Here is a 24,694-nt window from a genome sequence, read left to right as displayed (position 1 = left end):
AATGTTTCCATATAATTCTTTAAATAATGAGTATTCATTTGTTTCTTCTCAATGTCTGCTTCTGGAGTTCTTACAGTCCGATGGACCCCTTGTAAATGAAATTTTGTCCTTAAAGTTCTTGTTCCAGTCAACCTTCTAGGTACATTTGAAAATATCGGCCTATCTGGTAAGGCTCTATTAGGAAAGCGCTCTTCGTATAATCGCCTAACTTTCGGCACACTGCCATCAGACGAATAATATATAACACATGCATCTGCCAACTCCTCATTAGTAAATAATAATGTTTGGATGTTTTAAACACCAAATTAATTAGACGCGAACAACTAAACTTAAAAACTGATGTCAAACAACGGTTTTGACGACGGAATTAATAATTCTTACAGACACAGCCTATTACAATGATAAGAAAGAAAGATTTCAAACATACACCTCAGAGTTTACGTACTTATTCACGTACGTATTCGTACTTTGATTGCTTTAAGTATTGTAAGGATAATTTTTATTTTAAGAAAAATCAGTTGCGTGCCATTAACGTCTACACAGGTGAAATTCCGTAGGCCTGCCACTGGTGCATTTAAAAAAAATTTTGGCACAATTGCGCCTCTTGATACGTAATACACGTGTGCTAAATTTCGTGAAAATATCTAAAGTGGTAAGTCAGATATTAAAAAAAAAATCTTATTTTTGAAAACTTATCCGCCCTGTAACTCAATAGTTAAGACGTTTAGGACATATGAAGTTTTCTTTTTAAAAAACCGCCACTTTAATTATTGACAAACACCCTGTATATTTTTAAAATCGAGATGCAGAACTCTATGCTGATTACAAATATACAGAGTGTTATCCAAAAAAGTTTATTATTATTAAAAGATAATAGAGAAGAAAATCACGCAACTTTTATTACGTAAAAAGCTTTTCCTAGACCTTTTAGTTAATAGGTATCAAAATGTAAATGAAAATCCTGTACCACATTATCTTACAGGATACAAAGTGACCACCGCTAGATTCGAGCCTACGAGAAAGAGCATTTGGTATATCGCAGGCGCCCCGAGGTCCAACAACCTTAAGGGCAAGGTTCGTCTTTCGGATTTTCTGGTTGAAACCAGTCACATACGCGTTTTTCGAAATGCAGGTGCTGGTTTACCAATACGACATTTCGTCCGCGGAGAAAATCAAGAAAACCATCACGTTCCAAGGCGAAGATGTCGGCTCATATTACGGTTCGACTTTACTGGCCGCTGACGTCACGAATGACGGCATCGATGACGTCTTTATAGGAGCGCCCTTGGCTCAGGGTCGTACTTGGGACGAAGGATACGTTTGCTTCTATAGAATGCTAGATAAGAACGTAAGTCCTATTTGCAAACCTTCTGGATTCTGGGTTCTGGGTTGTTACGGTTTCCTGTTACCGATAATTGGTCGAGTACATAGAAAACATACTGTATCGTCCACTTAGTCATAACAATCTCTCTAAGCGAGATATTTCCTTTCAGAAACCCAGCAGCGTAGTAAAACTGGTGGGCTCCAGCAAATCGGGCGGTAGATTTGGTGCAGCCATGGTTTCACTGGGCGACTTTGATTTGGATTCCTTCAGTGGTATGTGTAGATGGTTTTTGTTTTAGCACAAAACGTGATCTACTCATTTTCTCATTAGATGTTGCCATATCCGCGCCCTACGAAGACGATGGCATCGGTGCCGTCTACATTTACAGAGGCAATCCGGAAGGGTTGGAACGCAAGTACAGTCAGCGACTATCTCCGTTAGAACTGAACATAAGGGCTTCGAATCTGGTTAGAGGGTTCGGTCTGGGCGTATCCAGAGGAGCTGACATCGATCAGAACGGCCATAACGGTACTGTGCGATCATTGTCCTCTCTTCAAATCTTACGTGAGAGTTGTAGATGTCGCCATAGGTGCTTACAAATCCGACCAGCTGTTTATAATAACAAGCTACAATATTATAGACTACACGTTGAGTCTGGGGTCGAGCGTCAGCACGATCAGCACTGATACGAGTGCGTTTCACGTGAGATATTGCATATCGTATTCTCAGAGGAGCCGTTTGAAGGATATTAAGGAAGTACGATTCGGGTTGTCGTTTTCGCTGGACTATCGAGCTGACGGTACCACCTTCGTAACCGAAGACCAGGTGGTTAGTCTTTCGGAGGAGTTTTGCAGAAATCGGAGCGTCACGTTGAAGGTAAAAGTTGCCTATTGAAATTTGGTGGCCGACTTTAGATAGTGATGCAGCTCTTTTTGGTTAGATATAACGATTGGTAGATTTTGGTAGAGAACAAAAGTTTCCATAACCATCGGTATGGCTTTCAAAAAGGGAAAAGCACAGTTGACGCAATGTTTGCGTTAATTAATGAAATTTCAAACAATTTGGACTTGAAAACAAAACGTGTTTTTGTTGGTGTCTAGACTTGGCGAAGTTAACCATGAAAAACATGCTTAATCTATCAGATAGAAATACTCACTTTAGAGTAAATGGTATCTTCAGTGAACCAATTGAAAGTCACACAGGGAACTGTGCATGGTCCAGTACTTTTCCTGCTTTATATAAATAAAATGCTCTTCTCACACTTCTCATGAGACAAGATCACCTGCACAGTCTTTATCTTTTATCAAATAAGGCAGATTATGTGTAAGTTTTTACTCTTGATATACTTGTAGACTCCCTTATACGGTGCCTTGCAGAAGTTAAATGTCATTCAGGACTACATTTTGTAGATAAACACGAAGAGTTACGACAACCGATATCATATACTTGTCAATGCCAAAATCCATAGGTTTCTAATCGACACTCTTCCCAAAGTCTTTAATGTCTTGTTTGTCTTGAGTTTGAGAGGTATAACTAACAATAGATGATTTACTATCGCACTCAAGGATTTCGTCCATACAAATCCGCAAAAGTATTGATTTAGCTGCCTCAAACAAAGTATTATTATTATTTTACTCGAGGAAGTGCTTCAGTCCATAAACGCAGTATAGCATCAAATCCTCTCACTAAACTGTTTGAAAATTACAACTTTGTTCAAATAGTTCGGCAGCCCACTAGAATGTCCAGATCAACTTCGTTGGATCCTATTTTCTTGACTAATGAATCGATGATTGGTAGTATCTCTTTTACAGCCAAAAGTTATTACTCATAGGGACTATGCTAATTTTAATATTAATTTATTATTAAGGGAGGGGATGAGGGTTGAGAGAGAGAGTGAGGCTGGGTAGGTTGGTGCTAAGAGGGGGTGAAGATTTATGAGAGTGGATGAGGGTTAAAGAGTGGATGAGGGTTAAGGAGGGGATGAGAGTTGAGAGAGAGGGTGAGGCTGGGTAGGTTGGTGCTAAGAGGGGTGCAAAAACGGCCGAAATTGCCGTTGAACGCTCATAGCTCTTCTACTCAGAGTTTAAAGGTGAAAACGGTTTCCCCGCATTTTTTTTCTCCAAATTGTTGGGCCACTTTGAACCAATTTAATTACACAGGTCTACAGCGATTTTGATTTTTGAAAGCTGTTTGCTCATGTATATATTTTTGGGGGTCATACCTATGACATACCTATGACACACATATACATACCTATGACATGAATATATTTGTTCCAAGAAATTAAATGTGATTTGGCATTGCTGGATAATATCACATGTATCTGCAAAGTAACAGAGTTGGCGCCAAAGTATCAATACAGCGTTGTAAGTTGCTTATGCGCAATTTGGTCATATTGGTCGTCGTACTACTGTGTTCGCGGCTGTTGTCTTCGTTATTACATGTTTCTAGTGTTTTAGAACGTATAAATATGGAGAGGAATCATTTTGTGAACAATTCAAATAACTTTTGTTATTTCTGTGGCAGTTGTGTCGTAGTAAAGCTAACTTCTTTTGTTAAAAATGTATACCACACTTATTTTGGTGTAAAAAGTGGCGACCAAGAGAAGTCCTGGGCTCGTCGTACTTGTTTCGTTTACGTTGTAGAAACTGGCCAAAAGGCAGTAAGAAATGTTTATGCTTTGGCGTTCCTATGGTATGGCGACAGCCTAGGTATCACAAGGATGATTGTTATTTTTGTTCGTGTAATGTTCCAAGATTCAACAATTCAATCGTGACTCTGCTACTTGACCAGTTTCTCATGGACCAAAAGAACTAGAAAACGTCATATCGTCAGAATCAAAGGAATCTAGGTCCTACCCAGTTGACTCAGATTTCATACCAGACTTCCGAGAGCCTGAAGTGCTTGACCAGAGCAAATTACATGATTTAATTGGAGATTTGCACCTTCCAAAGAATTGATCGCGAAAAAGAGTTATATCAATATTTTACTCAGGGAAGACCGCTAGTGTATTGCAACAATATTCCTGGCCCCTGTTTATTGACTCAAGTAGGCGTAGTATAAAAGGCATTTTATTGCACAATGGTAACGTAATTTATGAAATCTTTTCAAGAAAATAAACTACCGAGAACGTCAGTGAATGCTTTGTGGTGACCTGTGCTGTGAATGCTCCTTAGGGAGTTGGATAGTCGAGCAAGAGATAGACATTGGACTCAAATAGAATGGCCCTCTAGGACAAGCCTTACACCTGGTAGCAAAAGTATATTAAGAGATAGCTTAGTTTGTTATAGCCCTAGACAAAAGTGGACAGTGTTGCAAAAATTTGTGCCAGAAATTTCCAGCCACATCTGATGCCAAGATAAAAGAAGGTATTTTTGTTGATCCGCAGTTATGAACATTATGCAAAGACAAGGATTTTAAAAACACAATGTCGAGAAAAACCGCTGGGTTTTATTTAAAGAAGTAATTAATAAGTTTTTTGGACCTCTAAGGACGAAAACTTTCATCGTCTAGGTTGTAATATGAGAAAGTGCATTTCTTGCTTTCTTACTTGCACTATTTTCCTGAAAATCTTGGAGTATTTAGAGAAGAACTGGGAGAGAGGTTTCACCAGGACATTAAGGAAATGGAACGGCGATGCCCAGGTAGCAGACAAATCAACTTTCTGGCAAAAAGACGAAGATTTCATTCAAAAATGTCTGAGTAAAGTTTTTTTTCACTTTTTTTTAACTGGGACCCCACTTTTTTACTGAATAAAAAAATAAATTATTTTAAAAATATCGTTTTTTTCCTTTAATATTTGGAAAAAATCTCACGGGATACCAGTAAATGCAAGAATTTTTGAAATAAGTCCATCAAAATTATATAAATTCAGTTTTCAAAATACATCTGTCAATAAGTTTTGTAGACCTTTTGACACGTATTTTAAAACTGACAAACAAAATTCCTATGTCAATTTACGACATCCAGTAATGAACCAGATAGATAGATAAATAGACAGATTTTCTGAAACTAAATAATGGGGTAACATTTTAGAATGCAATAAAGGACATATCGCCGTTTCAAGTATCACTGAAGGCGAAAGTGAAAACGGAAGATATCGTCGCACACGGGAAACAAGGCGTCGACTTGCAAATACCGTTTTCTCACGGTTGTGGTGACGACAACGTCTGCAATACTGGTCTGTGGTTGAATGTGACGTCAGATAAGTGAGTTCTCTCAATCGATAAAGCCGTAGAAAAGTACCGTGCGTTCAATTTATCTTGATAAAATTTTAATTGGCTGTAACTTTTTTGTTTTTAGAGATATCAAGGTAAACACAAAAACGAAATGTAGGGTTCGTAGCCAAGTTTAAAACAAAACTCTATCAATTTTCTGACGTATGAGCCTATATCATATTTTTTTAAATGTATATTAAATATGGGTTTAATAGAATATCTTATTCCGGTTAACTCGTTTTTGACAAATCGGGAAAAATAGGAATTTTTTATATAATTCCAAAGAGTGCCCTGACCGACAGATGAAAATATGTTTATGTTTGACATATTAGTAAACAACATTGATGGTTGAATTATTATTATTATTGTCATTATTGTTAAAATGGTTTTTCGCGAAGTTAGCATCCGTGAAAATGAGTGATATGCTTTAAGTATACTTTCTGAATAATAAAAGTGCAGTATAGTAGACCCAGAGCGCCGAGCTCGTTTAAAACAGATATTTCCAAGGCTGGCCAAGAAAACGGTAACGTATTAAATGCTAAAAAGGTATGCCGGTGTGAAGAAAATAAGGCAAACATATTACGATTCTATGAAGCACGTCCAGTTTCCTCTATTATTAGAGCATATGAAGAGAGAGAAGAGATATTTGTCCAGGATCAATCCACTGTTTTGGAAGAATATGAATATAATTCATTTAAATTTCGTAAAACTCAAAAACTAAGTGCAGAGCAATGCTAAAGGAGAACGCAGTTTGTTTGAATTTTTTAGACATAATGAGAATAATAATTTTTTGAAAAATATTTTTTGGACTGATGAAAGTTCTTTTACTATAAGAAAGGGTGGTAATAGACAAAATACGCGATATTGCTCTTTAAATAATCCTAGACAAAAACACTAAATAAAAATCCAGGGGTACCAATCAATTAATGTATCGTATAGTGTCATAAATGGGCATATTTTGGGTCCGATATTTATAGTTCAAAAGTAAACTGGAGATCATTATTTCCAACTCTTAGAGCATCAAATAGAACAATATATAGAAAATTTACCCCTAAATATATCAGCGCTGATTATATGGCAGCAAGACGGTGCTCCTTCTCACAATGTTGCGCAAGTTAAAAATCCCAGGGGCTGGATAGGGAGCGGCGGAACTATGGATTGGCCAGCCAATAGCCCCGACTTATCTTTGATTATTTTTTCTTTTGGGGATACATAAAAAATTACGTGCACAGTACTCCTTGAAATAATGTGGAACTTCGGCGAAGGATTTCAGAGGTAATTAATCAGCTAAGAGACAATGCGGAAACGTTACTAAATACAAGACGTCATAGGGTAAAGGAGCCTAATTTGGACCACCTCTTTTTGATTTTTTCTTTTTAATCAGCACAATTTTAAGCAAATGTAAATATACCAGAACATTATACCAATTATATGTATTACCAAAAAGAAAACACAATATAAAAAAAGAAATTATAAATCATATCTTTCCTGGAAAAATAAAATTTGTTTAAAAGCACAGTACCAAAACTCTTTATCCTCTTGAACTTTTAGGAGTGGATTTGTCAAACCTAAGTTTCGCTTGAATATCGTTTTGTTTTTTATGGACCCGCTATTGATTCTTCTAAATCGTTTTTCTAGGGAGAACTGGTTAATTCTACTGCCTCTTGCTTTCTTGCCATTCTTTTAGAAACTATTTCTTTGCATAGTGGCAAAGGAGAAATTTCTAAGATGGAAGCATTTAAAGAAGAATGCCACGTTCTTTTTTTGAAAATTTAAATTAGAAAATTGGAATATTAAAAAAAAATGTATATAAGGAACACTCAGTAAAGCAGCGAGTAGGTCGTAACGGATGTCTGGTGTGTGCAAATTTATACCCTAGCTCGACGACAACCAAAGTAAATTAAGTTAACCGGCGAGTAGGGGTGGGTTATTGGGCGCCACTGGTCTGCGACGGAATGTACCAGCATTTCCCCCGTGTGGAATTGGGTTTCCGTTACATGCCTGGAACCTACTTGCTGTAATCTCCAATAAAGAAAAAATAAAAAAAAGATAAGGGAAAAATAAAATAAAAATAAAAAAGGGAAAGGATAACATTTGCAAGGTAAAATCACTAGCAAAAAGCAATATCTGTAACGAATAGAAACATAAAATAAGATTAATTTGAAGGAAAGTACCAAACACAATCAGCACGAGAAGCGTGATTTAACTAATAAAACCCAAATACACAGGTAATTCTTTACTTTACTGGAAATATCACCTAAGGTCGAAATTAGAACGTAACAAGGATTAGAGACTTCTGTTGTTCTTCTTCGTTTCTTCTTCACTAGATGAATCCATATTCCCGCCTTCAACTTCAACAGCTGATTTGAAAGTAGTTGCAGATATAAAATTGTTTTCGTTGAACATCTGCCTATTAGTTGGCCATATTCTAGCACCCCGAAAAGCGTTAACAGCGTTTGTTACACTTACTTCTAATCTGACTGTAGTTGTTTTGAAAATATCTGAAAAATCCCACCGCAAGAGGTTGCAAATGTTGAGTTGTATGACTAGGTAGTTGGAGTAGATTTATTCCATTAGCACGTGCAATTTCTAGTGCCTCGAGGTTTTTCCTACGGGTGCTGTGTCCACCAAGAAGCAATAAAAATGGATGCTCGTGACTAGGTTTAACACATCGAATAAAATGGTTAAACCAAGGACCAAACAAATGGACTCTCTGACATTTCATCTCGGTTTCATCGACATTGAATATTTGTTCTGTCTTAAATCGATTTTGGTCGCACAATTTCTGGCCAGTCCAAATTATGGAACTCTGCCCTACAATTAGAGTGTATGAGAAATGTGTTCAGGAAAATAGTGGTCACATACAGCACTACGTAGATTATTTAAAGATTTTTTTAATTTAGTGTCTTGCCGTTTTCAGTGTTTTTGTTTTATTTTAATTTGGAAATAGTTATTGTTGTTGTCAGTCAGGGCACCCTTTGAAATTGTAAGGGGTGCTTTTTTTCGATGTATAGAACTTTAAGTTGCAATAAAACAACGATGGATTATTCGATTGACATGAAGTTTATTTATCAGAAAGATAATCTTGTGGCATTACATTTTAAATATGATTTCTGGCGTATGACCGCCACGGCTGGCGCGGATGTAGTCAAATCTGGACGTCCAATTTTCGATGCCTTTTTCCAACATTTGTGGTCGTATATCGGCAATAACACGGCGAATGTTGTCTTCCAAATGGTCAAGCGTTTGTGGCTTATCCGCATAGACCAATGACTTTACTTAGCCCCATACAAAGTAGTCTAGCGGTGTAAAATCACAAGATCTTGGAGGCCAATTCACAGATCGAAAACGTGAAATTAGGCGGTCACCAAACGTGTCTTTCAATAAATCAACCAAGCTGAGAATACATCACTTGACAGCTGTTAAATCAGTCGCCATTTTGAACAGTAATGCCAACTTAAAGTTCTATACATCGAATGTTTATCTTGATATCTCTAAAAACAAAAAAGTTGCAACTAATTGAAATGTTATCAAGATTAATTGAACGCACTGTACTATGGATTACTGCATTCTATAATTTTCCCGTTAATAACTAAACTAAATTAATCAAAACTACTCCCGCAGAAGTGAAATCATCTTGGTTGCGGACAAAGAGTTGCGAGTGAACGTCGTCGTAAACAATGACGGCGAACCGGCCTATCAATGCGAATTGGCGCTAGAATTGCCAAAAAACTTGAAAAAAAAATTGAACATCACTTGACAGCTGTTAAATCAGTCGCCATTTTGAACAGTAATGCCAACTTAAAGTTCTATACATCGAAAAAAAACACCCTATATAAAAATTTCCTAATTTTTCTGATTTGTCAAAAATATAATGTGTGTTACATCATTGTAATCGGAATAAGATATTCTTTTAAACACATATATCATATACAGGGTGTTCCATTTAGATTTTTAGAATATGATGTGGGCTTTTATGTCAGAAAATTGAGTGTTTTGTTTTATACGTCACTTGAAAAAAAAATTGCTAATTTTTTTTGTATATCTTGATATCTCTAAAAACAAAAAAGTTGCAGCTAATTGAAATGTTATCAAGATTAATTGAACGCACTGTTCTATGGATTGCCGCATTCTATAATTTTCTCGTTAATACCTAAACTAAATTAATCAAAACTACTCCCGCAGAAGTGAAATCATCTTGGGTGCGGACAAAGAGTTGCGAGTGAACGTCGTCGTAAACAATGACGGCGAACCGGCCTATCAATGCGAATTGGCGCTCGAATTGCCAAAAAACGTCGAACTGAGGAACTTCAAGGACTGTAATAGAAACAATAGGACGTATACTTGTTTGGTGGATGAGCGATTGATCGAATCCAGAGAGGTATTAAATTATCTACAAGTTACTGTAGAAGATGCGTTTTTATTTTCATGGACTTTTAACATAGTATAGGACAATGTCTTATAAAAAGTCTTAGTAGATATCTACATTAAAAATATATACAGCGCGTCCCACTTAAGAACGGTACACATTTGTAAAATATTTGTTTATAGTTTGATTTGATATTTTTTTTTGTCGAAAATGTTGAAAAATGCACTAAAACCTTGTTACTTTCGAAAAATCGATGAAATCACTAAAGTCGAGATATCGGTAACGGTAGGTCCTACAGGACGATTTTCGACTTTCTTTTGGACATCGCTATGAAACACGATAAGTGTCCGCAATTTGAAGCTATCGACTTCAAATTTGGCAACACATATGAAGTTTGGTCCCGTAACGGAACTTATTGAAATTGCGGGGGTTGGGGGTCGGGAAGTATTTTAAAAAAATTAAAAATCGCGTTTGCAAGGGTCTAAGAAAAAAATAATTTCGGAAAAGGAGGGTAGAAGTCCACACCCGTATTTCATCTGTTGAAAAAGGAATTACTCAAATCTCGCAAAGTATTTTTTTTTTAATTTTTGAAAAATTTTTTTGGTATATTTTGACTTCCAAAAATTTTTTTTTTTTCTCGAAAACTATTAACCCGATCGCAACCACGAAATGCGGGAGATCCGGGACCACAACTTTCATTTCAGGCATTTTTTCCATTAAATACAGGGTTTTTAGATTATAGACAAAAATCTAAAAGACCTGAAAATCGTGGGAGATCCAGGGCTATAACATCTATTTCGAATATTGTTTGAATTCTATACAGGGTGTGTCGTTTATGGGTAAAAAATCTAAAAAATGTTCGTTTTTGTGGGTAAATTATTGGCGATACATGAAAACATATTCAAGTTGTGATAATTTGGTTTGAGCAGTATCGAAAACTGTGTCGAGAGAGAGTTTCAGTTTTCGTCTATCACACAGGGTGCTCGAGATATTTTTGAAAAAATATAATTTAAAATCGCAATCACCAGTACAAATTTTTATATTTACCAAAGTTTGCGATATCGGTGACGGTAGGTCCTAGAGGACCACGGTTGGTACAGAAATGATCAGCGTGGAAAAAAAATTTTTTCTTTGTCTGTTTGTCCGTTCTCTGTTCCAGGGTTTTTCGATGATAATTTCCGAACGGTTTGAGCTACACTCTTCAAATTTTGCTTCTTTTTAAGCGTCCATGGGATGCATGACATGTAAAAATGGCGGCGTCCAAGCTTCGGCATCCATCTTTTTTTTTTTCAATTTTTGACTGTTTTTTGGACGTTGCTGAATGAACCAGGAAATGGAGGAGATCCGGTACGATATCCTTCATTTCAGGCATTTTTTCCATTATATACAAGGTTTTTAAATTATAGACAAAAATCAAATAGATCCTGAACGTCGTTCTTTTCCCTATTAAATTATTAGCTGTAAATCAAAATTCGTAAAAAATATGGCCAATTGGTTTAAACAGTGTTACAGGCCACATCGAAAGCTACCATTTTTGTATTCACGGTTTTCGTTGACGTCATTTGCTATTATCACGTACTGCATGGTTTCAGAAAACAACTATTTTCTTGAAAACCACTTACTCCATGTACCAGGAAACATGGGAGATCCAGGACTATAACCTCTATTTCGAACATTGTATGAATCATATACAGGGTGTGTCGTTTATGGGCAAAAATATCAAAAACATCTTAAAATTTTTGCGTTTTTGTTGGCAAATTATGGGGGATAAATGAAAGACTGCTAAAAATCCGTTAATTTGATTTGAACGGTATCCTAAACTGCAACGCTATTATTTGTACAAATTTTAAGATTTAACAAAGTTTGCTGTAACTTTGAAATTCGGCGATGCTTGAAGGGCACTATATACAGGGTGTATGGATAATAAAATTATATCGATTTTGCGAAAGTTCCAAAGTGGTCCGCAGGAGCACGATAGATAAACAATGCGGCTCTTTACCACAAGAAACCGCGAAGCCCGTTCTTTTTGAAATAAAATGCTGCTTCGAGCTACGATTTTTCGAAAGAAATCTTGTTATCCTTATGGCTTCAACTTAAAGTCATGGCCAACTGCGACTGTTTAACGAGAGAGAGAGAACTGAGAAGTACTATTAGGGATTAAAAAAAAAATAAATTGGCAACGAATTCTTATTCAGTAGTACTTAGAACCCAACTATACCAATTTTTATAATGTTTTAATACAGGGTGTTTGAAATATCGTTTGTGCCTCGCTTTAGGCTGTACATCGTTGTAAAATCTTTGATTACTATTAGATTATGATTTTTTATATTCCTTATTAAATCAACCTGAAGTCGTGGCTAACTGGGATTAATTTTTTATGTCAAATTTTGACCCCTATTAGCCCTTATTATAAAACCTAACTATACCAATTTCGAATACGATGTTTGGTTATAGCTTAATTTTAATATATTTTTTATATTAGTTTTTTCGTATAGCATCGACTAAAGTCTGACCGACATGATTTTTTGAAGTGGAAAATCGAGAGCCTCTTTTATTGATTTTTTCAAATTGAAAATGACAACAGATTCGTGTTCAGTACTACCTAAAAATAACTAGACCAATGACTAAAGCTTTTAATGTTTTAAAAAAATAACTATTGCAAATCTTGTAAATAACGATTATTTTGTATGCGCTTTCAAGTGTCATTTATTTTTTAGTATCATCGCAAAATAATGGCATTAATAAATTTTAATATTCGAAAGGTGTAAACGAAATTAAGATATAAATTAGCGAGTGAATGTGACAGTCGAATATATTCGCTTCTCCGTAGCAAACTTGGTTTTACAAAGGAAACAGTATGCCGACGTCAATCAGTTTTGATATTTCAGTTATTTTCATTGTTGGAAGAGAATTAAAAATTCTTTTTAAATAAAAAAATACAGCGTCGTAAAGTCTATTTAGTTTATATCTAATCCTTTCTAATCATTTTTAATTTTAAGAAAATAGTTGGTGTCTTTCAGTGAAATCTAACCAACAAAAAAAAAATTATCGAACACCCTGTATTCGAACTTCATGGAAATTGGTATCGTTAGGTTTCCTGTAATTCTTGACATAAAAAATTAGTCCAACATCAGGTTGATGTAATAAGAACCATAAGGTTTTACTGCGTTTTTTCAAGATATATTCAACAAATCAAAGATTTTACAACGACGTACAGCCTTAAGCGGGACGCAAACAATTTTTTGTGTAGTGAAACATTATAAAAATTATTGCAGTTGGTTTTGCCAATGTTAAATCCCTAGTAGCACTTATCTCATCTCTCTCTTTTGTTAAATAGTCTCAATGACTTTAAGTTGAAGCAATAAGCAAAACAAGGTTTTAGTGCAAAATCGAACCAATAACAAAGATTCTTAAGTGGGACACACTGTATATGTAAAAAAAATGTTAAAATTATTAACGCATAACCTCGCAGGCAATTTTCACCATTAAAGGCCTTACTTTTTTGTATTTTTTTAACCTCAGTGGGAAGTTTTGTTATAGGGTTTAACTCGTAGGACTATAGGTCTAGTTGCTATCTTAGCCAGCCTGGGCCTAGGCAATATCAAACTTAAATTGGCCCTAAAATCAGATTCCCTGATTAATTTTTTCGTTTTTAGAGTCAGTTATTTTTCGATGTCAGTGCCTTGAATCCAACCACAAGAGAAATCGCGATTAATATAAAATATTCTAGTTTGGGAACAAACAAAGCGGGTTACAAGGATAGTGACGTTATAGTGATACCGGTAAAACTGCACAATCACCCGTACATTGTAGGGTAAGTTGCGCGCATAGGAAGGCTACCTTTTATATTTCGGGATTTGTAATAAAAACCTATAAGCTACCAACCAACCAAATACGACTTCATTGGTTCTCAAAATATTCACCCTGATCATCAATACGCTTTTGGATTCGATAAAACCAACCATCAAAGCACTTTTCCTACATCGAGCCGGGCACCTCCAAAACATACTTTTTAAACGCATCAGTCGCTTCTTCTGATGTCAAAAATCGTTTCCCACGTAATTTATTTTTAATGTATGGGAATAGAAAGAAGTCATGATGGATGGCTCATCAAATCAAAGTCGCTCAAGAAGTTCCTTGTTTGCACTGATCGGTGAGAGCTAGCATTCTCGTCGTGGAGAGTGATCCGTCTTCGGCGGCTGGTTTTTCTAATTTCTCCGAACACTTTCGGCAAACAAATGGTTGTTTATCATTAAGAATTGGTTGTTTTACCATTCGCCAAAGAAACGTGGCCAGGTCTCCTGAAAAAACAGGCTACCGTTTGCTTCAAGATGCTTCACGCATGAACAACTTTTTTGGGCTTTGTCTCATTCTGAAAGACCCAGACGGTCGACTGCTGCTTACTTTCAGGTTCATATGCATAGATCCAGGATTCCATCACCTGTCACGATATCATAGACCGCGATCGTATTTTTTAGCATTTCCTTCGACCAATCAACACGAGCCTTTTTTTGAACTGATGTCAAATTGTGTGGAATCCAACGCGAACAAATCTTTATAGCGGCCAAATGTTCATGCAAAATTGTATGTATGCTGGTCCCACTAATGACCATGGTAAGTCCCATAACGATCCTGCAAAATCAGTTTCCGCACTGCATCAATGTTTTCTTGGACAACCACCGATTTTGGACGACCTTCACGAAATTAATCCTTAAGAAAACAACGACCACGACTGAAGTCAGAGAATCAGCGATAAACAGTAGTCCTAGATAGTGACTTAACTTCAAAAGATGAATTAAATTCATCAAGTTCCATTTTTAACAGTCACAATGTTTTTTAATGTATCACAAAAAACGCAAACAACGCTCTTTCGCCATAACATCACCGAGTAAACCTAACCTCAAAATGTCAAACTTGCTTATAAAAACGTTAGTCGCCAGATGGCAGGACTAGTTTAAGAAAATCACGAAACATAAAGCGTACTTTTTAGGAATACCAATCCTGATAACATAAAGTTTTCGACTGGAGACGACAGCAAGAGGGTTAAAATTGTGCACACCTTCACCGTGGGCAATTTGGGACCGTCGCCGGTTGATCTTGAGGTTAATATTCTATTGCCGCACGTCAAACTCGATAACGCGAACTTATTTGAAGTTTTGAAAGTGGAGGTAAGTCAGCGGAACGGACTGAAAGATAGTGGCGCGATAAAAAATATTGTGATGGATGTGTTTCTACCGAAGCACAATACACACAATATACTATGCCAACGGAGTGTATTACTATACGTGAATAAAGAGAAACTAGGATGCAATAAATCATTATTAAAAGTGCAAAATTTGTCAATGTTTTCAAATTAAGAACATACTGAAACATGTAAAAACAGTATTGCTTTCTTTCAAGAATTTTTTATAAATCGCTTCAATAAAATAACCAAGTTTTCGTAGTTTTTAAATGGCTTAGTAGGCATTGAAAACAAATGCCGCTTTAAGTATTTGACAACTGATGTCAGTCCTGTTAATTAGTTTAGACCTGTACATGCAATATAGAACGTTTGTGTTTTTTCTGCGATTTGACAAGAAGTGACGGGATAAGTACCATTAATATATAATTTTTCAAACTCTATAGAGTAAAAAAATATGAAGGCCCACGAGTGCCAAGCGAAAATATACATTTTTTATTAGGCAAGGGTGTAAACTTCTAAAAACTGTTAGCCAAAAATCTCGCAAATAATCGCAAAACTTATGCCAGTTAAAAATGTCAACCTCTGAGTGATAAAAATATTAACAATTAATATGCTCTTAAAGTTGTTTATCGCATGTATTGCTTGCGCAATGAGCCAATTATAATGCATTATTTTTATACATATTGCTTCCATTTTATACACACGTTTAAACTCAAAATTGCAAGCCTACTTCTGTTTTTTCGTTTTTACAAATGTACGAAATATCGAAAAAAAAAAACGTTGTTTCAATTCTGGAGTGTCTCTCATAAGAAAAACCTTGTAGAAGAAATATTTAAAATATATAAGTCTTTACTCGTGGTATTATATGCCCATAACCGTCCACAAACTGTTGCACCATTCCACAGATATTATTAAACATTGTGTTGTGCGTATTGGGCAGCTATTTGAGGAGGCCCAAGTCACAAAGATTGTCGGCGATATCGCGAGCATCACACTCAAAAAAAATCGCGCATTGTCATGAATAAAGACTTGATGCGAATGTTATTAGTGTCCTCTGACCTCGTTATAGCCAGTTACCGACAAAAAACTGTAAGACCAAAAAAACCACTATCACCTGATATATTAGCTCTACTTAAAAGTCCAGAGCTTCCCTGCCTTACAAAAAATGACTATTTTTCGGAGACCTCCGAATATGACTTTGAGTGTATGGGTAGTGAGTCTGACATGTCATGACAGCGAGAATGGCTAAAATTATAATTTACTTAGTGGGTTTCAGGGTTAAAAAAAGTATGTTAAGTAGAAAACATCTCTGCCAAAAGTTTATTTATAAGCCAATTCTAAGGCTTTTTCTTATCATGTAAGTTTTTTGTGTTTCGTATGATCTCTTGCTTGCTGTGTTTTAATAAAATAGTTTATTTTCAATAAGTTAATTTAATTTCGGTAAATGGTTCATATATTTGGAATTTGTTAACTAGTATGTTTTCTGTTTCCTTAAATACAGTTAAATTATTTCACGTGACTGCAGAAGCTTTTTGAATAAAGCTGTGCAGTAATTGCAAAATGTTTCCAATTTTTTTTATTCTAGTTTTGGTATATCTTTAAAATATACTCCGAAAAATACTAATGTGGCAACGCTGGAAAATTGAAAAAAATTGTATTATTATTTACCGGCAATGTATAAATAATAAAAAAAATTAAGGTTTTTAAGTTACTGGAAAATAATCGAATTAATGCAAGTTAGTTTGGGTAATGGACCCACAGTGGGTCGTGCCGACTCTGGTCCAGCCGATCAAAATCCAACAAACAATCGAATAGCACGTCAACCCAGTTCGTTCTCTAAAAAGGAACTGGCCACACACCACAACACAGTACACTCCGATCAATTTTTAAACCATCACAAGATTATTACTTTAACTTTGATGTATAAATAAACACTGTTTGATAAAACTTGAAGGTCATCTTACTTTCTGAACACATCTCGTTTATTCGAAAAGCCCTTGGCGGATGCCATACAATGACGTACTGCGTTGGATTCGATATAAAAAAATCTGTATTTTCTAATTTTAATTTTTTCGATAGTTTAAATATCAACAGAGATGACTGAATGACGCCTACCAATTTCGCACACACTTTACAAATTTATAAATTATGTTTGCTCAGTGATTAATTACGGTGGTTCTTGGTTTTATTATCGTTTATTCTTGTTGATATTATGTTCTTTAGAATTTTTGAACTACTTGAAGCTTTTCTTAATCTGAGTGACCCATTTTCCCAACCGAATGTTTCAATTTGCGGAACGTCTGTTTGGTTAATCGAAAATTTGAACTTAAAGAATTCAACAACCGATGTTTTGCTGTGCTTAAATATAACTGTAAAGTTGTAGCTCAATAGTTGATAATCATTATCTAGTGTCAAAAAAAAAAAATTTTTCTCTCCTTCTTGTTTTCATGCATGAATACTCCACTCTAAATCATTGGCATTGAAAACGGCATGGATTTGTGACTTTCTTCAAGCCAACCTCTCAACGTTCTTGAGCAGCTATTGCAGCATACTTTTGGCAACCAACTTTTATCTCGCTCATCGATAGAAAATCCGAAATATAGCTTATAAGCTGTTTTAATCGGTCATGACATGTCGCTGTGTTTTTAGTATGTATTCCCCACAAATGTAGCAAAAACAATCTGAGGAGTTTTTACAAGTCCGTGGCATTTTGTAACCTAAAATCACATAAAATTAATTTTAAAACAACTTTCAAACTTCTATTTTATATTTATTGACTCTACTTAACAAGTAATACTCAAAGTACACATCAAATACTTAAATCCAATATAGAGAATATGAACTTTATGCAAAACTTACCAAAATATTTGATATAAAAGGTAAACAATTAAACGACAAGTTTTCACTGAACTGTTGTAGTGTCACAATGAATACTGCGAATGCGCGTATTTACTACCATAAAAATCACCTTCGGCACTTGTAACGTTGACGAATGAAAAAATTGAAAAAAAGAACCAAAATTTTGAAATATTAAAAAAAATCATATCTGAAAATCTAGACTGCAAAACTTAAGGTCGGATACTTTGCTCTAAAATTAGTATTTGCACATAAACACTATTTAAATAGCAATATCAAAAATATGCTGTGCGAATCTCTAGTTTTGTCACCCCCTATGACAAGGTTTACGGTCCTTGCTTGGATGCTTTTGACACACAATGCATTAAAAAACTTCAAAATTCCTGCTTGAGCCTTGTATTTGGGATTCGTCGTATGGAACACATAAACTCAAAGATATAAAATCGCTAAATATGTGTAATCCGCGCATCCTACATGCAACATGTTTCTTTTATAAAACACTAAAAGACAAAAGCCCTCCATACCTGCTAAGACGAGCAGCCAATAGAACAGACGTTCATAATGTTAATATAAATAGTTTTACAAATCAATCACACCATAAAAACTTTTTGTTCAATAAATTTGACATAAATGATAACTCGTCTTCTCTTGTGACGTTTAAATGGGAATTAAAGCTAGAATTATTTAGTCAGCAGTAAGGCGTCATAAATGGTATGATTATTATTTCTTAATTCTCTTTGTTCCACACGTACACTAGAATTCGTGTTTCCCGAACTTTCCCCCCTCCTTAATAAATTTGTATACGTTGCTAAACTAGAAGTAGAGCGAATTATAATAGTTATCACATTTTAACCGTTCCATTTATGAAAATTATGTACATAGAGGAATAATATTTGTAGTTACTTAAGTAATTACTTTCTTTAAATACCGTTTTTGCTTCAAGAGGACCTAATACAGGCAAAATTGTTTCATTGTGGATAATAAATTTTCAAGTACAACACGATCTATGGATTCGCACCGAAGTGGTAATTGGTAACTGATATGAATCCAATTAGATGGTGGATGGTGATGCGGGACTATTATGCAGAGATCAACTTACCTAATTTTACAATTTATCCTATTAGCTTCTTCAGAGCTTAGTTGAAACTGGCTCAGACAGGACCTGGTAAAGACCTGAGTCGCGGTTAAAATTGTTTGGCTATCGATTCTCGGATTTTTCTTTGCAAGAATTTTAGTTTTGTCGAATAAGATTTGACGTGCGGTTTCTTGATTGTATGAGTATGAGTTCATTTGTCTTAGTCTTAAGGCTCCTTCGTGTTCTTTGAGTCTAGTTGATATTTTTTCTCCGGTCTCTTCAGGGTATTCTTTGCCGCATATGTATAGACTTTCTATACACTTCTGGTATCTCGAACGGAATTTTCTCTTTGACGGATCGAGATTTTTCGAAAAGTGGTAAATCTGGTTTTAAATTTATATTTCTGAAGAACTTTTGATATCTGTTATGTGATGTTCGGAACGTAAGGAAGGGCCACAGTGACATGTGTGGGGTGGTTTTGAGTTCGTTGGTCGTAGTCTTAAGGCTTTGAATTGAATGAATTTTGAGGGAGTTGCCTTTGGAATCATTGTCTTTGGAAGGCCGTAGTGAATTGTGTTTTGTGATGGAAATTTTAATATCTCTAATGTAGATTAGATAAGAGAAAAGCCTGTGTGCGTAGGTTTTCTGTGAACAGAATATGTGAAAATTTTCAAGAATGGAAGATTATTATTAGTTTCATGCAACCTAAAATTTCTCGTCTCTACGTATCTATTGTCAGCCCCAACATATATCCCCTAGCAAAATATCTTTACAGGGAAAACTGATTGTTTTGTACTTAATTCATTTCTTGTAATTAAACAATTAAAAACCATTTAATTAGATTCAAACGATATTCTGGTTCGTGGAATCCATCTTTACTAAAGTACCTATTCCTGAAACTCTCAACATCATTTCAGATATTTTGAAACCCGATAATCTGGAACCAAACCGTCTCGCGCTAATTGAAAAATGCTTGTTTGTAATGGTGAAATTTATGAACAAACAGCTATGGGTTGTCAACTATCAGCACCGATGCATTTATGAAAGCCTTCGACACCGTTCATCTAAATCCAAAATTATGGAAGCGCTACGTTGATGATACTTTTATTATTTGGCCTCGCGGTCAGGAATCCCTCCTGTATGTTGTTAGCCATTTAAACTCTATGCAATCTAACACTTTACCATTGAATTCAGACCTAACATTGGGTCACTCTGTTTAGAGACAACCTACCCAAAAACGCAAATGCCAAAATCATCAGTTATCAACACTCTTGTTTACAGAGCCACATTAGAGATATTAAGCGTTCCATCACAAATTACAGTTCACCATAACCTTCCAATAGCAATGAGGCCGAAAACAATCCGAAATTTGCCACTGTGGTCCTGCCTTACATTCAAAACATCGCTGACCACATATCAAAAGTTCTTAAGAAATATAACTTTAAAACCAGATTTGCCACTTCTCCAAAAACCTCTCAGCATCTTGAATCCTTCAAAGACAACATTTTGTTTCGTCTGAGATGAACATGACACTGAAAGGGCTTTAAGCCTACGACAAATGAACCCATCAGCAGTTGCCGAACACAATCACGAAATCGGACGTCAAATCTTATTCGATAAAACTAAAATTCTTGCAAAGAAAAATCGGAGGATCCACAACCAGACAATCTTAACCACGACTAAGCTCTTTAAATTTTACCCATATGGCCTCCCTCAAACAATATACAGGGTGTTCGGAAATTGAGTTCGGAAAGTTAGCGGAAAGATTCAACGTGGTAAACACACTGCAAAGGTGGTAGTTCCTCTTGGAGAAATTGCAAATACGTTTTCCCATTAAGCGATCCATTAAAGAAACGAGGTCCTATAAGATTATCTCCTCCAGACCTGAAAAATAGATTGTCCACCAACATATTCGTTCTTCGACGACTGAGGGGCCTGATAGGAGCAAGGACTCTGCTTACGGTCTATTTTTCTTTGTTGCATTCGCACGGATGCTATGGCACGGTGCTGTGGGATGATTCCTCAGCTGCTGTGGAGATTTTTAGAATGCAAAAAAGAGCCATTCGAGTCGTTGCTAATATAGGATATAGGGACCATTTTCAACCTTATTTTAAAAAATTTAAAGTGATGCCCCTTCCCTGCTTCCCTACCAGTTATAAGAGATACAAAGAACGAAAGGAAACTTTAGCGCTAATTCTGATTGCCATGCCTATCCAACTTCTGACGTGCTACAATTGTACGTTGCTTTTGTACGAAACGTAGTCAATAAATGAATCTATTTATCTATCTATCTATCTATAATCCCTTCCCATACCTTTAAAGAAAACCAGTGCTTCAACGGCTTTGAACGTGAAAGGGTTGAAGATCATTTTCACCCAATTCTTTCCTGAGCAAGAAGTTTTCGCGGTTCTTTTTATACCTTGGTCTGCTTTCATTCACATTATCAGGTTTAAATGATCCTGTTTTACCAAGTCTTCTGTGTATGTTGATGAATGTCTTAGCAGATGGAACGTCTTTATTAGGATAAGCCTCGATATAAAGAAGTCGTGCTTGATCTGCATTTCCATTTGCTCTTCCGTAGCACAAATTCATATCGCGATACTCAGTACTTGAATATTCCTGATCACAGTAGCAGTTGGATAATAAACTCTTTCAAGTCCTGTTATCGACTTAAAACAAGAGAAGTAACTTTTGAGGATTTGTGATTTTGCTTAAGGCAATCTGTTCTATCTGTGTCGATCTAGTGACAGATTTCTGAAACATTCTTATTTTGTACCGATGACTTTTATTAGTGCGCTCAAAATAAAATTTAAAAAAAAATTGGCAATCTTTCTTCCAAGTTTCTGAAATCAATTTCCGAATACCCTGCATAGGCAGATACAGAGTAATACGTGGTTAAACTATTTTCCTATTACAAGGGGTCCCTGAACGGTGTGGAAATGGCCTGTACGGAATCTCCAATCGAACTTGGTGAAATCGATCTCGTGCCCGACTTTGAAGGGGTTTTGAACGTTCCCTTGAACAAAACAATTTTGTTGTCGTGCGCTACGGTCGAATGCGTCAAATATTCCTGCACGGGCGACTACTTGACGAAGTCTTCGGAAGTAGCAGTGTACGAAATCAAAATGCTGGCCGAATCTGATCCGCTAAGTATACTTTCCAACACCCGTAACTGCTATGATAATTCTGCTGGTGTTTTTCTTTAGCCGCGAAGTACAAAAATGATTTGAAGGTGAATGAAGTGATAGCTTTCGTACCCACAGCGTACTTAAGGAATTCGACCCACACGTAAGTCCATTTTCAAGAATAATAAACAGCATCATACATTTGTAATGCTTGCACAATTTTTAAATATGATGGTGGATACGTTAAGGAAAATGATATTCTAAACATACTGACTAAGCCACTGGATCTCAGGTAATAAGTTCTAATAGCTTTACCTATTTGACATCGTATTTTAAATATAGCCCTGTGGCTCGGTCTCAAATACTACTGCTAGTTTTACACTCGCAATTTTTTATGAAGTTGTCTCACGGACAAATTAATGCACCACATTAGTATCAAATGCTCGTGAAACAAATTCATGAATTTATTCACCTGGCTCGTTTCTATGTTTGTCAAATTTTTCTGTCACTTCAATAATCGTAACTGTTGAACTGTTGTGTATGGCGAAAATCCTCTTTCGTGTGAAATCCTTTGTTTTAACTATATAGTTTATTTTTATAAAATACAATGGGATTTTATTACTAGTCAATAATAAAACATTCATCGATATATTACAATCAAATGTTATACACCAATACACACGCGCATCTAACCAATTTTTTATCATATACCAGAGAACATGACTATAATTAGCGTCATAATGTCCGATCCACCTTGGTTAGCAACAGATTTATAGCGGCAATCATAAGGCATTTTTTTAAATAAATTTCTTATATAAACAGATCTTGACTTTTCAACTAGAATAAATTAATACTGTTCCAAAACAAGAAAAACAATGAAACATAACTCATAAATTCATAAGTTTATTGACTCTTTCCTAGTACATAGTCGGTAGGTTTCGCAGTAAAAACTTCATTAAGAACTTCATCAATTACTTCATTAATCTATTTTTAGTGTCAAACTAGTATAAGAGGGCTATGATAGATTTGTTGCGACTGTACAATATTTTTTTAATCACTCGCAAATTTTACACGCACAACGCGATGTTATTAAGAATTCTCTTTTCCTAAAACTTAGCTACAAATTTACGTACAGTATTTATGAAAGAACTCTTGGGCCTATTCTATATTTATTGTCTTTTAGCATCGTGCTACTAACAAAATGGAACATAGTGTCGATATTTTTTTCAGTCACTCGCAAGTTTTACAGGTCAAAATATATTGTACACTTATTGTCTTTAGAAACACGTTATTAACAATATTTTTTTAGTTACTCGCAATTTGTACACGCGCAACGCGCAAGAATTTACTTTTTCTTGAATTTTGCGACAAATTCGGGTGGAGTATTTATAAACGGGTTGTTGCACCTGCCTACATTTAATGTCTTTTACTCTGTACATTGGTGCCGTTCGTTGATTGTCGGTCGATTTGTTGCGAGAGTGCAATGTTTTTTCAGTCACTCGCAATTTGTACACGCGCAACACGCAAGAATTTACTTTTTCGTGAATTTGGCGACAAATTCGGGTGGAGTATTTATAAACGGGTTGTTGGACCTGCCTACATTTAATATCTTTTACTCTGTACATTGGTGCCATTCGTTGATCGTCGGTCGATTTGTTGCGAGGGTGCAATGTTTTTTCAGTCACTCGCAAATTTTACATGCGCAACGCAGTGTCACGAAGAATGGTCTGTTCCTTTAACTTTCTGTTTTGTTTTCTGCATTTATTGTTTTTTAGAATCGTGACCAACTCCAGGCTCGTAATATTTGGAGAAAATCAAAAGAACACCATCGCTTTGTGGGTGTACGTATTATCCGCCGTGGCTGGGGTTGTTTTGTTGATGTTGATCACATACGGGTTATACAAGGTGAGTGGAAGAAATTGCGGAATGAGTTGGCGTAACGCCTCGTCGACTTATTTCTTTTTCTACATTGCAGTGTCACTTCTTTGACAGAAACTACAAGGACAAGTTAAACCAAGAGAAAATCCTGGATTCGGTAAGAAACCGAATAACTATATATATTTACTACTTGTGTAAACTATTAGTTTTATTTATGAGAAAACAATTAATTAGACATTAGTTAATTAATTTGTCTATTTTTTTTATTTCAGCATGACTTCGATGGAAGCAACTCCATTGATTTCCAACGTGTGGACCTAAAATCCTAAAAGCTTTATTTATTTTGTGATATACCTCAAAATACGTTTATTTTTTTTATCGTTTGTTAAGAAAATATAAATAATATAATAAAAGATATTAAGCCAGATGTGAATTTATTTGAATCACCTTTTGATTTTCCCTAGCTGTTTGAAAAAGGTGAACAGAGTTATTTAAGTTTTATCAAAAGGAATCCGCTTTATACTAAAATATTTTGAAAAAAAAAACTTTCGCAGCGTCATTATACTTAAATTGTTTAAAATGCTTACTAAATTATTGAACATTTCGGTTCCCTTATTCAATAATTGTACTGAAGTGGCTTTTATTTGATGAAAATCCATTTAAAATAG

At 35.5% G+C, this 24,694-nt stretch overlaps 1 protein-coding gene across 3 annotated transcripts in view; it reads left to right on the top strand.

Annotated features, from left to right (window-relative positions):
• LOC132708009 (integrin alpha-PS3-like) overlaps window positions 1-24,453 on the top strand; it is a 36,521-nt gene extending 12,068 nt beyond the window's left edge. For 2 of the 3 annotated variants that reach the window (XM_060680078.1, XM_060680077.1), the window contains 14 exons: window positions 983-1,074; window positions 1,133-1,348; window positions 1,494-1,596; window positions 1,655-1,852; window positions 1,902-2,200; window positions 5,360-5,532; window positions 9,727-9,922; window positions 13,567-13,724; window positions 14,901-15,078; window positions 21,942-22,173; window positions 22,230-22,311; window positions 23,924-24,053; window positions 24,124-24,183; window positions 24,299-24,453. In XM_060680078.1, coding sequence (XP_060536061.1) covers window positions 983-1,074; window positions 1,133-1,348; window positions 1,494-1,596; window positions 1,655-1,852; window positions 1,902-2,200; window positions 5,360-5,532; window positions 9,727-9,922; window positions 13,567-13,724; window positions 14,901-15,078; window positions 21,942-22,173; window positions 22,230-22,311; window positions 23,924-24,053; window positions 24,124-24,183; window positions 24,299-24,355 — 2,174 coding nt within the window. In that variant the 3' untranslated portion in view covers window positions 24,356-24,453. The remainder of the gene's footprint in view (window positions 1-982; window positions 1,075-1,132; window positions 1,349-1,493; window positions 1,597-1,654; window positions 1,853-1,901; window positions 2,201-5,359; window positions 5,533-9,726; window positions 9,923-13,566; window positions 13,725-14,900; window positions 15,079-21,941; window positions 22,174-22,229; window positions 22,312-23,923; window positions 24,054-24,123; window positions 24,184-24,298) is intronic. The other variant, XM_060680079.1, reaches the window with a different exon arrangement.
• The last annotated feature ends 241 nt before the right edge of the window (window positions 24,454-24,694 follow it).

The sequence above is a fragment of the Cylas formicarius genome, unplaced genomic scaffold (assembly GCF_029955315.1).
Source record: "Cylas formicarius isolate icCylForm1 unplaced genomic scaffold, icCylForm1.1 PGA_scaffold_10__41_contigs__length_53128322, whole genome shotgun sequence".
In the NCBI taxonomy this organism is placed as follows: domain Eukaryota; kingdom Metazoa; phylum Arthropoda; class Insecta; order Coleoptera; family Brentidae; genus Cylas; species Cylas formicarius.
Note: the sequence above shows the minus strand (reverse complement) of the source record. Positions and strands in the feature narration are given on the sequence as shown.